Source organism: Acomys minous (genome assembly GCF_964271855.1).
Source record: "Acomys minous genome assembly, chromosome: 9".
NCBI lineage: Eukaryota > Metazoa > Chordata > Mammalia > Rodentia > Muridae > Acomys > Acomys minous.
In genome coordinates, this window is record NC_140490.1 from 90,120,526 (window position 1) to 90,138,533 (window position 18,008).

Consider the following 18,008-nt stretch of genomic DNA (forward strand, 5'->3'; position numbering starts at 1 on the left):
GTGGTTTGTTTGTTTTTGTAAGATGGGGGGGTCTCATTGTGTAGCCCAGGCTGGCTTCCTGATCTTCTGACCTCAGCCCCTGGTGAGATTATGGGCACAGGCCCCCCCTACTTGGCTTGCAGTGTTTCTCTTGAGTAGTAATTAGGTCTGCCTTTGGCTCATGGGCTGTTTTATTCTTTTCAGTGGCCTTTGAAACTTTTAACTGTCACTTTGTTTCTTATTTCTTGACACTTCAGAGAAATGACCAAAAGTTTCTTCAACGCCCAGTTCGGGAGCTTGTTCCGCACAGACCAGAACCCAACCTATTTCCTGAGGCGCCTGTCGAGGTTTGCTGACATCTACATGGCGTCTCTGAGCTGCCTCCTGAACTATGACGTCCACCACACATTCTACCCTAGGAGGACTCCCCTGCAGCACGAGCTCCCTGCCTGGTCGGACAGCCCCTCCGCCTTCAAAGCCCCTCTGCTGCAGGAGGCGCAGGCCAAGTAACCCGGAAGCTGCCTGAGGGAAAAGCCAGAGGCGGCCATGGCCTCACGGAGAGTCGAGCGACCAGCCTGACAGTTGTTTTCCCAAAGAGTCAGATGATATGCCTTTTATATTTTTTTCTACCTTACCACGAATACGTCCTGTCTAGGCTGAGACAGGAGCTGGCTGCTGCCTGGGGTTGACTTGCCCTCCCACACACAGCTGAGGTGGCCTTGTTTATTGCGGAACCAACATCAGGCCTTCTGAGACAAGTGAGACCTCTTGATGCACTTTGTGTCCAGTCAGTCAAGAGTGGATGCTTCTTGATTCTGTGAGACATTTTTTTTTGTTGTTGTTGTTGTTGTTTATGAGAGAAGAGCGTTGGGGACGTGATGACATGTAAATGACAACTCTCCCAGGAAGCAGGTTGCTTAGGGAGCAGCCCCACCTCTAGCCGGTTCCCCAGTCTTCAAGGCTTTCAAAGACTTTTTTCACGTACTGCTCCAAGAAACCACAGCCTCCGGGAATGACTTTGCTGAGGGAGAGCAAGATGCGTTCGTCCTCAGTGTGCACTTGTTCTGCCTGCCCTGTGCTGGCAGAGGGGTGACTGAGTGAGTGACTTCCCTCCTCACCCCCAGGAGACGGGTGGGGAGACAGCAGCTCCAGTTAAAATCGCCTTTCAGCCCGAGGGTCCGGACGTTGTAGAAGAAGCAAAGCCTTGGGGCCCAGTCCGAGGCCAGTGTTAGCCTGTGCGTGTGTGTGTGTGTGTGTGCTAGGACACTCCAGCAGGACACAGCAGCTGGCAAGCAGAAGTCACATTTCCTTCTGTGGCCAGTGCTGTCCTGTGTGCTAGGACATCTGGGACACAGCAGCTGGCTAGCGGAATGTCACATTTCACTCGGAGAGCCAAGCTGGGGACATCTATTCTGCCCATCACCCCCGCTGGAGGGAAGAATCCTTTCTTACGTCTCTTTCGCAGTATCTTCACACATATTTGATACTTGGGTACCACAGGAGTGCCTGCTGTCAGGGGCACAGTTCTGTTTGATGATGTTTCCATTGCAAAGGCCATGTGAATGCTTGTGGCCAGATTAGCTCTGTCTCATGTGGCCTGACTCATGTTAAGCATTTGCGCTAATGTGGCGTGGCCGCTACTGTTGCTACCATAGCTGCTGCTTCTTTCTTTCTCCTACCCTCCCTCACCTCCTCCTTCATTCCCCGCCCCCCCCCCCCAAGTGAGGGTCTTGCTATGGAGCCCAGGCTGGCCTTGGACTCAATCCTCCTGCCTCAGTCTCCTGAGTATTGTATCATAGGCATGCATCTGTGGTGTGGCATATATAAAGCTAAAGAGTGGCGCGAATGTGGAGGAGGCTTGTGGCGAGTGCTTGCCCTTTGACCTCTGTACTGCACTAAGATGATGGTAACCAGCTCTGGATGGCCTGCTCACTTGGCCTCTCGTAGGCGGCCAAGCTAAGTGAGCTGTCTAGCATTTGCTGTGATGCTTCGTGCTATCATGGGGACCTTCGATGTTTGCTGTATCCAACGCCATCGCAGAGGTGACCCTTTGGACCCCCGCTCCCCTCCCCTCCTCCTGGGTTGTATTCTAAAACTGGGGTTCAGCATTCTCCTCCTCTTCAGAGTAGGATGGGCGGTTTTCTTTTTGCCTGTTCCCTAGTGTTAGCCACCAGGGGGTGGGTTGGCAGCTGGCATCAAATGCTCAGCAGGTGATGCTCAGCAGTGCTCGGTGTCAGGGTCCCCAAAGGATGCGTGCTGCTCGGGATGCCCCTAACTTGTGCTTTGTGAGAGTAGAATGAAGAAACTTTTAAAAAACCATCTCATCATCTGAGGGATGAACTTTACAGTCTGTTCCTGTGTACAAGGGTCACAGTCTTGAGGTCACCACACATGACAGACGGGGCTGGGGTAGCGCACCAAGCATGCAGCTGGCAGCGCGGCCTGGCATAGCATCCGTGTAGGGAGAACAAGGCAGTCTCCACTGGGTTACTGTCCTTATCTTGTGCACTCAGGACAAGTTTGACCTTGTCCCTGGGGCCCTTGGCTAGGGTCTGACCTACTGCACTGGCATCTCGTTCTTTCCAGAGTGTCCTTTTGTGTGCACATAGATGACAGTATATAAATTTAAAAGGGGAGGCAGATCTTTTATTCCACTGTAAGAAAAAAAAATATAATTGTAAACCAAACAGGAATGTTATTTTTAATACCTTTAAAATTATAGTATTTCTTTCTGACATTGCTTGGACTGACCTACTAAGAATCATGTGAACAAAAATTCAGTCTCAGGGCAGTCCTCCCCCTCCCCACTGCCGGCGTGACGTCCAGCAAGGTTTGTGGTGTCAGCAGGGGCCACTGGGGCAATCTGCACTGCTGGTTTTTTCCCAGCATTGCTTTTTCAGGGGAGAGCTGGCTTTAAAAATATCTTAGGTGCGGGCTTTTGAAGCTCTAGCTCCTAAAATAGCATGGCCTCTCCTACCCTCCCCCCGTCCTTCCCCCACTTTTTCCTCCCCCCCCCCCCCGCTCCCCTCGCTCCTCTCCTCCTTTGGCCTCTGCTCCCTACCCATGTGGGTCTCTGTCCCTGTCCCCCTCTGATTTTACCATCAGTACACCTGCTACTGGTTTGGTCCAGGCTAAATTACTAGTTGCTTTGAACACATCAGCTCTCTTATTTATTGCAAGGGAAAAGTGAAAAGTATTCATGCCTCCTACCGAATTTAACTTCAGGTGAACTAAATGGCTCCCCCCAACCTCCCTTCTGTGAGTATTAAACGCTGAAATTCAACTTTGTCCAAATGCTCACTTGCTGCCCATAACCTACTTGGGGACTCTTGACTAAAAGTTTGGCTGGATGCAGGGCTCCTTCATTGTTCTAGTCAACTGCTCAGGGAGGGGGCCCACCCCTGCTTTCCCCTCTTAATGATTTTTCTTTTTGCTTGGTTTTGGGGACAGGGTCGCAGTAGCATAGCTCTAGCTGTCCTGGGAGTTACTATGTAGACCAGGTTGGTCTCAAACTTTTAGATATTGCTTGCCTCTGCATCCATAGGGTGTTGGGATAAAAGGCGTGTACCACCATGTTTGTTTGGTGGCATTTTTTCCCTCCTCCTTCATTTTTCTACTGTGATTTATTTATCTATGTTTTTGGCCTTAGCATTTGGGAGCTAGGCTCTTAAGCTCAGCCGATGATTTAGACCTCTGATAGGCTAAGCAAAGGGAAGGCAGAGGAGAGGCTCTTCTTGTGAGGGAACCGTTTTCAACTTTGTAGGCTCTCCTCTTGCGCTGCCCGTGTAGGAGCGGATGGATACGCTGTTCCACTGGGGTCTGACTCTCCAGCGCAGGCCGTGGCTTGCCTGCTCCTGCTCGGATGGCAAAGAGTCTTTGCACACGTGAAGGATCCTCCCAGCCTGGATGCAGCTGGTGCTGCATCCCCTTAGGGCCTCTGTCTGCGGTGTGCATCTATCTCCACCCGGCCACTGGCAAACACCAAGTTTGCGGTACCCGCCAAGACTGCTTGGCCCTGTGGGTCCGAGCTATGAATTGTCTCCCTTGGTTATCCCTGCTCTCGGCTCAGGACTGAGGGCTGATTCATCCCAGCTGCTGGGAGTGCTCCTTAACGCACGGCCCTGCCTTGCCCCAGATCACATGCCTTTCCTGGGGATGTATCATCTATGACTGTTCCCTGTGAAGGTACCAGGGCCTGGCTGGCCTTTCCAGCACTACTTTGGGACCGTCCCAGAGCTCTGTGGGGGCTACCAAGACCTTTCTGTATGTCCTTGCCTTGCGTTTTCAGCACCCACCTTACCAACTGCTCTGCTCCTTCCCCTCCTGGGGTTGCACCTCCTAAGATCTTCCTGCATGAAGCACTTGCTCCCGGGGGCCCCTTCCATCAGCAGTGCTCCCCTTGTTTTTCCATTAGCACCGGCTTCAGCCCCTGTGCAGTGGAATGACTGTGCCTGTGTGGCATCAGGCACGATAAACGCAAAGTAGTTCTACTATTTATTTGGGATGTGGATTGGCTATTTATTCTACACGTTGATTGTATATGTTGTGATAGTGAACCTAACAGCCAAATAAAGCTAGAATTGTGTCTCTTGGTCTGTTGGTGCGCCGTCAGTCACATGTACTTTAATCCAGTTGCAAAACATGGCTTCCCTCAGGATTTGAGGTTATTTCTACTAAAAGAAATCAAAGATTTGAGCCCCTCGAAAGAAGGAATCTAATGGACCCACAGAAGGGGGCTGAGAATGGGTGGAACGCAGGTTGTTTCTGGGCCTTCAGACACACAAGACAAGCCACAGACAGGAACTTGTGTGAGCGCTGCCTCAGGCAGGCGTATGCGGGGTAGGGTGGTGGTGGTGATCGGGGGATGGAGTATGGGCCATATCGACTAGGAGAATCAGAAGTGGCAGTTCACCTGTTTGCTCATCGTCATTTACCAGGGAAGCTAGGACGTGCTGGGGAAATGTGGAATTGAGGAATATTAAGAAAACTTAATATTCCTCGCAAGCCGGGTGAGGTGGTGCACACCTGTAATCCCAGCGCTCAGGGAGGCAGAGGCAGGCGGACAGCCTGGTCTACAAAGTGAGTCCTGGACAGCCAAGGCTACACAGAGAAACTCTGACTCAAAAAAACCAATAAATAAATATTTTGAATGCCTTATTTTTACACTTCTTGATTGCATGTATGTAGATATTTAGCATCCCTCATTCGTAGCTCCTGTGACTATCATGATTTCCCAGTGTGGCCACTTACATTTTTTTGTTGTGATGATGGATGCCACAGAGCCCTTAGCTAATCTGTCCTACCTGTGTTGTTTTGGGGTGATTTCCTGGACATGCGGCATCACTCTTTTCATGACGTGATCATCTAGAGGTTGTAGGGAACTGAAGACGCCTCAGTTCTGAGGCGTCTTCAGTTCCCTGGAGTTGGGAGAGAGTTCCCTGGAGTTGGGAGAGAGCTTCTAAGATGTTTTATGGCTTCCAGAACTCCATAGAGACTTGACTCAGCAAATTTGTAGTGGCGTGGAACAGAGCGATTTGGTGTTACACGCCAAAGAGAGGGGAGCTTGAGGTCTGGTCAACCCAGCCCCCTCCACCCTGTCTCCTGTAGTAACTTCATCCTGCTGACACTGAGCCCTTCTGTAACTGGGGAAAGAGTGGATGGGTGGGTGGGTGTTACAGCATGCTGAGGTGTGAGGTGGGAGAAAGGAACAGGACTTCACAGTGTGTTGAAATCTTTATGCCAGACCCACAGACGTGAGTCTGTAGGCCCTGGGCTCAGAGGCACAGAGCTCAGTTCTGCTGCATTATCCCAGCAAGTCGAGTCACCGAATGCTGCTCAGTCTGCTGCTAATCTGCAGAAGTGACTCAATTGGTGGTTTTAAAGCCTTTTTGTTTTTTAATTCCCCCTCCTAACTCCCCAATCTCAAGAAAAAAATTTTATGGTAGCTTAAGCCCATGATCTTAGCACTCTGGAGGCTAAGGCAGGGGCGTCTGGACTTCAAGGCTAGCCTGGGCTATGTGGGGAGGCGAGGAAAGGAGAGGGCGTGAGAGAGGAGCAGCATGCCATCTGTGGCCAGGGTGCAAATAACACCTCCTTTCTTTTGGTTTTATGAGACAGGGTTTCTCTTTGTAGTCTTAGCTGTTGGAGAACTCAGTTTGTAGACCCTGCCGGCCTTAAACTCACAGCAATCCTCCTGCCTCTGCCTCCCTGAGTGCTGGGATTAAAGACATACGCCACCACTGCCTGGCTAACACTTCAACACTTCATTTTCTAATGCTGTCAAGGTACACTTTGCATATAGCAACACTGCCCCTTTAAGAGGTGTATTGCTACGTGCCTACGCTATAGCTTGGTTATAACAGACAAACAGCGTTTGAGTGGTTCTGTCTTTTGGCTGTTATGAGCCATGAGTACATGTGAGTCTATGGGTGTTCCTTTCTCTTGGGTATTGGGTAGTTTTGGGTCCTGTGGTAATCCTGTGGGCTGTCTGAGGAGCTGTTAAGACTTTCCCACAATCCCTCCACTTGGCATTCCCACCAGCAAAACATGGGAGCTCCGGTTCACCACACCCTCGTCAAGGCTTGTCCTCTGAGGGACCACCTGACTATTGCTCTCATGGTGGGTGTGAAGTGGGCTCTCATTTGCCTCAAGTAAATGCAAGGAAACAAAAGCCAAAGAATCGATAAGAAATGTTGGCCAACTGAAAGGGCTCTAATTAGCCACAATAAGCACATTTCGCTTTCGTAGTTTGACGGCCCCCTAGGCACACAGTGACTTTTTGTTGGTCCAAAAATGTTTATTGAACACATCCCTGTGGCAGGTACTTCTGGGTACTGGGATACAAAATATGTGAGGCGAAGCCCTGCCTTTGGCCCTTAGAGTCAATGGGAAAACACCACACGATCACAGCTCACCGCAATGGAACAGAACAAGCGCCCTCTGGAATGTGCAGAGGATGACAGGAAAGGCTCCGCAGGTGGAGGTCCTGGTGGCATGGCACTTTACCCATAGGAACAAGCCCACATTAACCAGAGGGTGAGGGATGGTTTCTGAGTGTCTCATATGTTAAAACAGCAAATGACCCAAGAGACTGCTGGTGTTTAGAATTCACAGTGGACGGCGATGGCTCAGGGCTCGTGTGGTAGCGAGCAGCTGTTGCTGGCTGCTCACATCAGGACTTCAGGACTCCCAGAGGGTCGCTGCTCTCCAGCTCCTGATCTTCAGAGTCCTAGAAGACAGAGGGCTGTGATACTGCGGTGGGGGATGTTCCTCCTGCTGCCACGCCCTCCTGTGGAGTACACTGCTCTGCTCTGGGGCCTCAAGCATGCCTTTCTTCATGCCTTTGTTCACGATACTGTGTCACGTGTGTGTGTGTGTGTGTGTGTGTGTGTGTGTGTGTGTGTGTGTGTGTGTGTGTGTAGGAGGGGCGTAAAGCATACCCCACCTCAGGAGCCTCAACACAGAAGCCTTCCCTCACACTGCTGCCTCCTGCAGGGGTGGGTGCTGGTTAGGGCTGCTTGTGTCGGGGCCACAGTAACAACCTGTCAAAATTCAACTATACACCCTGGTGTGGTTGCGCACGCCTCTAATCCCAGCACTTCGGAGGCAGAAGGAGCTGAACCTCCATGAGGTCTGGGCAGCCTGGTCTAGCTAGTGAGTTCCAGGCCAGCCAAGGCTACACAGCAAGACCTTGTCTTGGTAAGTAAATGAATAAATACTATATGCACTTGATTTAATGGGATTTCCAGAGTCATATTTTTTAAAAAATTGAACTATACTATGGGAGAAATGTGTGTTCTAAACATTAAACTGACAGCAGCCATCTGGCTTTGGTTAATACTATACGAGGGCTTAATCCAAAGAACACTTTGGCCCGAGTGTGCTGGTCAGACAGAGGTGCTCAGCACACTGGTTGTCAAGTTTTTTCATGGTTATGTAAGGGGGAAAATGCTCTTTCCTAGCTTCCCAGTCCAGAGCTGACTAAAAATAAAAGGCAGGTTACTGTTCACATTTAATATGAATGGGGTACTGTCCACAGGGCTACCCTGGGCTAAAGTGTGAGTAGCTCCCACCCAAGCTCAAGTCTCACCAACACAATAAATGGTCCCGTCTTGGAAGGCCACATCAGAACATCAAAAGCCGGTTAAAGACCTCCTCAAGCAAAGGCAGCTCCCAAGCAGGGAGTTGGCTCTGCCCGAGGCAGAGTGGACGCAGGTGAGAACATAGCTAAGGGAGGCCCTACCTGCAGGCTTGCTTCTGAGAGTGGCGTCCTACCTGGCCGTAGGTGGGGGCTGGGCAGCCTCTGGTTTGAGGCTTCTGCCATCTGTACAGAAGATGGGCACCCTGAACAGAAAACTGGCTGCTAGGCTAGCTCTCCCCCAGGGCGCAGCTGTTCTGACCTTTGCTGGAAGAGAACATTTCTGCACCCCCAGCTGAACCCCCTGACCTAGAGTGAAGTGCACACTCACGGTGAAGGGGCCACAGGAGGCCTCGGGGGGTGCCGGTGTTGAGGTCTCATACAAAGGGTTGGTGATATTCTCCGGTGGCTGCTGCTTGCCAAAAGCTGAGACATCAATGTTGTCGTCTGACTGTTCAGAAAGAGAAGCCCAAGCCTTAAGAGTCACGACTGTCCCCAAGCCACTCTTCACCTTGGGAGACTTTTCAGCAGCACTGTGTTGAAGTGACTGACGTGTGCTAGAAGGCACTGTGTCCAAGTGACAACTTACATGTCTGCCCAGGTGTGTCTCCCAAACTGGCCCATAGCACATTTCCACCCTCCCTCCCACTCCAAACTGTTCCCATGGCTCGTTCTCCCACTATAAGCACTGCGGAGCCTCTTACCCTAGACTTGTGTGGTCACCCCTGAACTTAGGAAGGTGGTATGTGGTATGCACTTTTGTACTGCAAGTGATGGTTTAAATGTTCTCACCCCCACACACATTAAAGCTTAGTCCCCGTTTTGAGCTTTTAGGAGGGCAGAAAGTTGATGCTCCGTCGGTATTTGCAGGCAGGACCTTTGGTTAAGGATGCAGCAGGGTAAAGCTATAATCCAGGGGGAACGTGCTCTCTAAGAACAGATGCTCGAGCCGGGATTTGGCTCTGTCTTCCTACTTGACCCAACGCACTGTGCTGAGAACTTGGCAGAGTCCCCGGCAGCAAGAAAGCCCTTGCCAGATGTGGCCACATGGTCTGGGATCACCCAGCTTTTAGATCTGTGAGCTGAACAGACCTCTGATTGTAAGTGGTCTAGCTTGTAGTGTTTTGGTTGTAGTGATCCATGGTTCTGAGACCTGACTCTGAGCTTGCAAATAGGCACGCTGTCTTCTGGGGGGGGGGGGGAGGTCATAGGCTGTTGCTTGAGAGCATTGTGCACCTGCCCAGCCCGATTCCTAGGGTCTCGCAAAGGCTCTGGATTAAAGATGACCCTATCCCGTGGCATTCTTGGGAGCTGGTGGGAGTTTTAGGAGGTGTGTGTGGGGGTGGGGGGTGGGGGGGCTAGTGGAATGAAGTCTGGGAATCAAGGGATATGCCTCATGAAGGGGACGTGGGGACCCTGGCCCCTCCTCTTTGCATCTGACCCACCATGAAGTGAATGAAGACTGTTCCATGTGTTCCTGTGACAATGTGCTGCCCTGCCACAGGCCCACAGGCAGAGTCACCCAGTGACCATGTCGCCAAGGGACCATGGGTTAAAACCAGAAGCTAAATTTTTGTTCCACAAAGCTTGATTATTGCAGGTATTTTGTCATGTAGTAGCAGAAAGCTGACTGACTGGCACCAGGGGCCACTCCACGGTCTCTTCAGGAGCTTGCTGATGATATGAAGTAGACTCAGCTTGTCAAATAGAGTGAAAAGAGATTTGCAGGCTAGAGAGCGAAGCTGTGCAGCTGTTTGACCCTGATCCCCATCTCTCAGGGCCAGTCTCAATGCCCAAGGCCGCCAATGGTGGGCACGTCTCCAAGGAGGTAGGAGCATGGGGCGGGGTGGTTATTTTTGTCACTGTAAACACATACAGCAGCTCTGGATGGGGACATCTTTGAGGTAGCTCAGCCCGTCAAGCTGGTGGAGGGGGCCTGTAAGGGCTGAGGAACTGACTCTTTTCCAGGTGTTAGTCACCACGACAGGCTTGGCGCAGAGTGAGGCTGTCCCTGTGTCTCGCTGCTTCTGCGCGTGCCTACTTAACATTTTAGCTTTCTGCTGTGAGGTGAGGTGGCATGAAGTTCTTGTCTGAAGCCAATCGATGCCAGCCCCTGGCCTTGGCACACCTCCCAGTCTCCATCCTGGTCTTATGCCAATGTGTGCTCGTGCATGCGGAGGCCAGAGGTCTGCCTCAGGTATTATCCACATTTTTTTTTTAAAGACTTGTTCTCGCACTGAATTCAGAGCCTAACAGTTTAGCTAGACTGGCTAGCCAAGCAACCTCAGGGGTCCTTCCGTCTCTCTCCCCTGGGCTGGCTTTACAAGTGCATGTAATCACACTTGGCTTTTATTATGTGGGGTCAGGGATTGAACTCAGGTCCTCATGGTTGGAAAGCAAGCATTTCAGTGGCTGAGCTACCTCTCCAGTCACCCCTCCCCCCCATTTTTCATTTGCTTCACTGCATAGCTCCTCTGGCCGTGAAGTTGGGGTGTATCCCAGGCTGGCCTGGAACTCACGGTCCTGCTGCATCAGCCTGCTGAGCACGGGGACTACAGGCGTGTGCCACCTGCATGTGCACAGAAACAGATGAAAAGCAAGCCCGTCACCACCTTCGCAGTTCTTTCTCTTACCTCAAAACGCTGGAAGCCAGTTGGTCTCTTGTTTAGCCGGAAGTAAGAATAGGCAGCCAGAGCAACTGCACCAGCGACCAGGATGACAGCACAGAATATGCCTGTCCCCAGGCCAGGGTGGGCGGCAGTCTATACACAGAAGAGAAAGGGGTTGGTTTTAAACTGGTGATTCCCCCAGAGAGTATGTCTGAGTTCATCCTGTTCTTGCTTGTCTAGGGACCTTGGAGTGACTCAGAAAAACAATGTCAAATCAACACAGTTCTAGGCCTTATTACTGCTAGGGCCTATTTCTTATAATGGCCTAAAGAAATATGGACAGTCATTTATCTTGTTTTTATATGGGGGAACTGAGGCAAAGAGATGTTAAGTATTTGCCCAAAGTGCAGGAGAATGGGCCTTAAAGCTAGTCTGGTTTGGAACTTACATGCACAGCCACCGTACTATGGAACTTTCCCGGAGCTAGCAGCACACCTCTTGTGCTCCGGGGGAAACATTAGAGTACTAAGGATAACCACACCCAGCCTTTCCGGAGCATGCAGGCTGTGCCAGGAACTACTTTAAGGACTCAGCGTTTCTTCGTTTAGTCTCCCCAGGTCGGGGAAGTGTACATTGCACATGGAAGCTTACATGTTAATGTACATACTGTGTAGAGGAGAAAACTGGGGTGCAGAGACACTCAGAGAAATCAGAGTCTAGGGTTTCTCACTTTCCTGGTTCCCCTCAATTCATCTTTCCCTTTGGATCAGCAAACGAGTGGGGTTGGAAGCTGGTGGACAGTTTAGGGACTGCACATTTGGCCCTGGGTCTTCCTGGCAGTGCTCACCGGCGGTGTGGGAGGTGCTTTCAAAGGCTCAGAGATGATATGAATGAGGCCGTTGGAGGCGATGATGTCCCACTGCAGAATAGCTCTTCCATCCACAAACCTCATCTCCTAGGGAAACGAGAAGAGAGTACAGAGACCTGTGACCTCTTTCCCCGCACAGGCAGTTTTTCCATTTGGCGTCTCTGAGGCCTCAGAGCCAAGGCTTTAGCCTAACCTCCTGTGTGTGCTGTCAAATGCCTGTTGACTTTGTGCCACCAAACAAACTGACCTGAGGGCTGCAGAGACCTTTGAGCTTATTCACCCAACCCTCCGTGTGACAGAAGGAAAGTGGCCTGTCCAAGATCACTATAGCTTTCAATGTGAGCACTAGCTTGTGGTATAGGTGTTATTGAGGCCCCAATGTCCCACACCTGAGTGACAGTCACATTCTAACAGGCCTCAGGTGACTCGGATGTGCAGAGATGTTCAAGGAGAACCTGTCGGAAGCACAGTCATGTAGGACGCATTGTGTCAGGCGCTAATCTCCACACCTCACTAACGTTGAACCCCTGAAAGCCTCTGGATCTGAGTCCACAGCCACTGTGGTCATCGACACCACCACCAACACTATCACTACCACCACCATCATCATCAACACTGTCACCCTCGTCCCTACTTATTGGATGAGGACACAGCTCAGAGAAGTTGGGTGGACTAAGTTCTTACAGCAACAAGAGGCAGCACGTGGGTTCACTCCAGGGTCATTGGACTCGGAAGCTTACACTTTAACGCCCGAGACAGGACAACAAACCGAAACAAAGGCAAAGGACGAAGCATCTTTGAACAGTTTCATCTCTCTGGCCTGGGGGTGGTGCACACCTTTAACCCCAGCACTCCAGAGGCAGAAGCAAATGGTTCTCTGTGAGTTCAAAGTCAGTCTAGTCTATACGATTTCTAAGAGCTGGGGATACAAAAAGAAACCCTGGCTTAAAATGCCCCCAAACCAAGCCAAATCAGTTTCATTTCTCAATACTCAATACCCAGCTTCTGGGGCCAGTCTATTCCCACGGTTCTGGGGCAGCCCGTGAGTAATTAATGTCACAGCCACAATTTTTGTCCATACCACCCCAATCTGTGGATTTAAAGCCGACTTTCATATTATGATAGTTGACGTCTGTAGAGGAATTTTAATCCAGCAACATGGCTACTCTGGCAAGGGATCATACCCAAAGACCTAGGTCTGTGTGATCTGGCTGGAATACAGACACACCCTTAGTACACACCTTTAATCCCAAACAATGATGTCTAATTGAAGGACAGACAAAGTGAGAAATCAGAGAAAGATTTGACAGAGTGAGTCAGATAGGATATGCCCAACTCTCATGTGAACAGACAGGAAAGAGAAGCTACTTAAGAACAGGTAGAAGGGGAAGGTGGGGAAAGAGAGAGAGAGAGAGAGGAGAGGAGCTTGTGAAGACAGTAATAGAGTCCGAGAGTACAGGACAATTCAGTGCAGTTCAGTGCAGCTCAGTTGAGTGAAGTTGAGTTTGTGTAGTTCAGTTTGCGGAGTTCAGAGGCAGTTTTTCTAAGCAAAGCAACTTAGTGAGAAGTGGAGAGAAGCCTGTTTGAATCAGTCAACTTGAAGAGGAGTTTTGAGCCAGACGGCTGAGTTGAACCAGCCAGCCAGAATTCAGAAAGAACTAGAAAGGGCAAGCTTATTCAGCAGTAAGTCTTGGAGGCTGAAAACATTCTAGGACTTGGTTAGCAGATGGAGGCTGGAAGCTGAAGTCTTCAAGGTCTGGGCTTGCAGAAGATTAGACTGTACATAGGCTAGAAGCTTCCAGGACAGGTTAGAAGCTTCCAAGCCTAGGCCTAGGGATAGTTAGATATAAACACTCTTGGCTCAGCCCAGGCCATGTCTTAGTAAGGCTGTGTATGACTCTCATCGCATCCCCTAATTAGAGGAAATAAAAACAACATGTATAGGCATCTACTGAGTGTCTACTTAAGGTAGGAGCTTTGCATGTGTTTTTTTTTTTTAGCTCTCCCAATAGACCCAGAAGACTTTTCATACTTGGCGGAGCTGGTCCTGGCTGCAGGTAATGAGTAGTTGGCTTCCCAGCCTTGTCCTCAGAATGGTGCCATTGACAAGGTCATTGTAAAAAGAGACGTTGACATTAGTGAGGTGGTGCTCGATGTCCCGCCCAGACAGGCTCTAAGGGAAACAAAGCAGATGAACAGTCTTAGGTCTGAGCAATGGCTGGGAATAACACATTTTTCTTAGGTGTTTGATTTTCGGGGTCCTTCCCAAGGCTCGTATATAACTGGCACACAGAGAGTCGTCTTTAGTCTTTAAGGGGAGTTTCCTAGTGTCCAGAGCAGGTCTAGAGTGAGTTCCAGGCAGGCAGAGCGTCTCTCTTCAGCACTGTGATTGGGTAGCCTGGAGCTCACAGCCTGTTGGTCAAGCCTCCACAGGGGAGTTGAACAAGTCCTCTCCTTCTGGACTACATCATGAGGAGGGTGGTGCTGGGCTCATTGCACCAGGGGCCCCAAGTCTTCTCTCCTCCCTGGGTCCTTGCCTCTGGCCCCTTATTTCCTCCCCTGACTTTGGGTTCAGCCTCTCGAGCTGTTGGCTGGCTGGTGTCAGCAAATATGGCCAGAGGACTGAACAGAACCAGGGATAGTAGGTTGGACCTCCTGCTTCCTGCCGTGACTAGTTGGTTGTGGGAACCCTGCAGGGCAGAGCCATCAACAGGCCAGCCTGGACTGCTGACTCCGCTGAGACCAGCAGCTGGTCATCAGACACGTGTGGCAGATAATTGTGAGCCATGGTATCTGGGCTATTTGTTGCTCGTTTGCTGTGACAAGGTCCTGTACCTTGGCTTCCAAAGTGCTGAGAGTTCAGGCCTGAACCATCAATGCCTAGTGGATTGACTTGTAGTACCCTGCTGTGGTGGTGATAGGTAACACACTCCAGTCTAAAGTGCAGGCACCAGGAACCCTACTCACCTTATTTTCGGGTAGCCCACTGTTCTGTGGCACGAATAGGGTGCCACGGATGGACAGGTCGGTCAGGTGTTTCAGAAATGCCCGGCCTCGGGCTGAGCTGTTAGAAAAAGCCAGCACCTCCTATGGAGCAGAAGGAAGTGTCAGATGGACCAACATGGTGTGGGGGTTGGGGTGGCTGGAGAAGCTGGTGGGGTGTAACCTGAGACTCCCCTGATGCTAGGCTAGCATGTGGGTACCTTTGTGCTTCTCTCACTGGCCCTCCGGAGAGTACCAGGATGACTTTTCCTTTCCTCAGTGAATCCTACAGTCCTAAGATGCCCTGGTAGCTGATGCACTCCACATGGTGTGAGGCAGCACCTGTGTCCTGCCTCAGGCTACCACTCTGTCTTACAGCTGGCTCTACGTTGAGTGTAAACCCAGAGGCAGGGTGGTTCTGCAGACACTGCCATCTGTCTAGCAGAAACCACGACACACAGGCTGATAAACAACTCACTCACACAAGTGAAAAAGAGCCTCCGATGAGCTTATTCTACATCCTCCTGATGGAGACCCAGCCCCCTAACACTGGTCCTCACTGATGCGTCATCCAGCCATCTGGTGCGGTGCACGCATCTCATGACTGATGGACAGAGAGCTCAGGGTGCTCCAGGACGTCAGCCCAGCCGACTCTCCGTTGCTAGCCGAGGCCCATTCAGTTGCAGTTCAGCCAGACTTGACCAAGCCTGAGCCTCACCTGCCTCCTATTCCCAGCCTGTCTTCCAGTCTCTGTAATTGGGTTCTTTTAATATCTAACCACCTGGGGTGACTGGGCATTGAGTAAATCCTCTGGTTTTCATAAGGTGCCTCTTTGGGCTTTGTGGTCTCTTTAACTCTTTTGTAGGTAATCTGCTGTGTGTGTGTGTGTGTGTGTGTGTGCGCGCGCGCGCGCGCGCGCGCGCATGTGTGTATGTTTTGTAACCATTGTGCCACGTGTATGTGTGTATGTGTGTGTGCACACGTGCATGTATGTGTGCATGTTTTGTAGCCATTCTGCCATGTGTATGTGTGTATTTGTGTGCATGTGTGTGTGTATTACCATGTGAATATAATAGATGGCCCAAGAGTTAGTATTAGTAATTTATAGTGGTTGTCAGTGGCCATATTACCAAGGAGAAAGAAGATTACATGGTAAATTATAGCCAATGAAATGGACATAGCTTGTGAATTTACTGTTAATAAATTCTAATACCGTGGAAAGAAAAACAATGTCTCCCTTTGCTTCTGATATAAAGTGCTCATGATATGCGAAATAGCCATGCTATTTTCTTAAACCGTTTTGGATGGAAACAGAGGCGATATCTGAGTTGCACCGATGAATCCAAAAGTTTCTACCTGCTTACAAGCTCAACATACCAACCCATTTAAAGATTCCAACCATGCCGGGAGGCGGCTGCTGTCAGCACCTCCATTTCACCAATGAGATCTGAGGATCAGCCTGGGAGGAGGTAACTAGTTTAAAGCAGAAGTTAGTGGTAAAGCTCAACTTTAGGCAAGGTGGCCCAGAGCCTAGGCTCTTCACCCCAGCTGTGAGCCTCTGATTATTTGCTTGCCGTGCGGCCCGAGCAGACAGGGTACATACCGTCAGGAAGTTCGTGAGTGAGGGGAAGGACATGAGGACTTGCAGCAGATTCCCGTGGCACGAGAAGCCATCTCCCACATAGCCTGCCTTGCAGGTGCAATTCACATCTGGAAAAGACAGGCCATGTACAGTGAGGCGAGGCGTGGGCCGCCCCGCTCACCCCCGGGGACCTGCAGTGGGATGGGGCAATGACCTTTCATCCGGTAACAGAAGACATCCCACATTTCGCTCTTGTTGGTCCGGGTTCCGTAGTCCACTATCCCAACGACGTTTGCACCGCACTTCTGAGAGGCGTAGGTAGTGGGGTAGCCGACCCGCCCGCTCTCCAGCCAGCCAGCTGAGCAGAGGTGATAATTAGCCTGCAGAGACAGGAAAATGACTCTGGGTCACTCATAATGTCTGGTTTGTTTGAGAACCATTGGGTTAATTCTGATCCCTACCCAGACTGCAAACCCTGTGGCGCCTGCTGTACCCCTATGCCTGGAATATAACAGGTCACTACATTTTTGTCCATCGAGCCACTGGGTGAGTGACTGTGGTACTCTCTTCTCTAGGTGCCCAGGCCTTTCACACCTGCTTCTCTTTTGAGAAGGAATTTACCGCCAGACATTTACCCCAGGGCAAATGCTTCTGTTTAGGAACAAATGGAACTCTGATTGATGACGGAGTCCAAGGGACGCCCCAAACACCATAGACTTCTGGCATTGCTCTAGGTTGTCTCTGAGAATCTGAAGGCAAGGCCCTGTTGCGGAAGGCATGGTACACTTTGGACGTAGGACTTGGAACAATCAAACTGGGACTGACTGGGAGACCTCCTTCCTGAGGACTAGCTCTTAGAGTGTTGGAATGTGCCAGGCAAACTGCCAAGGGAGAAAAGCAATCAGTAGTCCTATCCAGCTATAACAATTTCAAACCTCAACAACTAGTGTGACAAGGTACTTCCAAGGGTGCAGAGGCGGCACTTACATCTTGGAGGTCACCAACAGCTGTCGACTATGACTCGGGGCCCTGCTAGATAGGAGGGCACCTGCTGACTGGAGCTGTACGGTTGCCGAGGTCATGGACACCAGAGGAGAACCTACTACAGCCATTTTCTTTCTTGATTTCTTTTTTGGTTTTTCGAGACAGGGTTTCTCTGTGTACCCTTGGATGTCCTAGACTCGATTTATAGACGAGGCTGGCCTTGAACTCACAGAGATCTACCTGCCTCTGCCTCCCGAGTGCTGGGATTAAAGGTGTGCGCCACCACGCCTGGCTCAGCCCTTCTCATAAACCAGTACAATTTCTAACCGCATTCTAAATACTCAGCATTATATTTATAGATAAGTATAGCTCTTGCCCCTCATTAAGGAAACTTTTTTTTTTTTTTTTTACAGCAGAGGGAGAACTATTACAGACATCTATAACAGATCAAAGTGCAAACAACAAGTGACTGCAGCGTGTCCAGCATTGGATGATACAGCTACAACACAACTCCTCTATTTAAGGCTTAGTGGGAGACGGGGCAGAAAGACTCTAAGAGCCAGAGGACGAGGACATCTGCTGAGAGAAAAGTGTCTTCTACATGTGACAGGGAACCTGCACCCACGACCTCACAACCACATGGCTGCCTCAAAAAGAGCTGCATGACGACACCACCAGTTGACAGGACAATGCGAATGGGAGGCAGCTCACAAGGCCCCGTCCCTAGAGGAAGAGCTACAGGCAGTTAATGGCTGCTGAGAGGGGAGGAACCAGTCTTCTCCAGGGATGAGCTGCCTGGTAAGTTCCCCAATCCCCTGTGCTCAGCCCCGAACAAATACTATTCCTATAAGTAGCATTAATAATGGA

The 18,008-nt window shown here is 50.5% G+C and overlaps 2 protein-coding genes across 3 annotated transcripts in view; one reads left to right on the top strand and one right to left on the bottom strand.

Moving 5' to 3' along the window:
* Positions 1-4,570, top strand: part of NT5DC3 (5'-nucleotidase domain containing 3) — a 58,764-nt gene extending 54,194 nt beyond the window's left edge. The window contains exon 14 of the mRNA XM_084796140.1: positions 237-4,570. Within this exon, the coding sequence (XP_084652266.1) occupies positions 237-489 (253 nt within the window). The 3' untranslated portion in view covers positions 490-4,570. The remainder of the gene's footprint in view (positions 1-236) is intronic.
* An 887-nt stretch (positions 4,571-5,457) lies between these two features.
* The window catches only part of STAB2 (stabilin 2), a 177,363-nt gene continuing 164,812 nt past the window's right edge, over positions 5,458-18,008 (bottom strand). For both annotated transcript variants that reach the window (XM_084794364.1, XM_084794363.1), the window contains exons 62-69: positions 16,372-16,537; positions 16,179-16,285; positions 14,561-14,680; positions 13,626-13,766; positions 11,573-11,680; positions 10,750-10,878; positions 8,448-8,567; positions 5,458-7,207 (exon numbers count right to left, since the gene is read on the bottom strand). In XM_084794364.1, the coding sequence (XP_084650490.1) occupies positions 7,151-7,207; positions 8,448-8,567; positions 10,750-10,878; positions 11,573-11,680; positions 13,626-13,766; positions 14,561-14,680; positions 16,179-16,285; positions 16,372-16,537 (948 nt within the window). In that variant the 3' untranslated portion in view covers positions 5,458-7,150. The remainder of the gene's footprint in view (positions 7,208-8,447; positions 8,568-10,749; positions 10,879-11,572; positions 11,681-13,625; positions 13,767-14,560; positions 14,681-16,178; positions 16,286-16,371; positions 16,538-18,008) is intronic.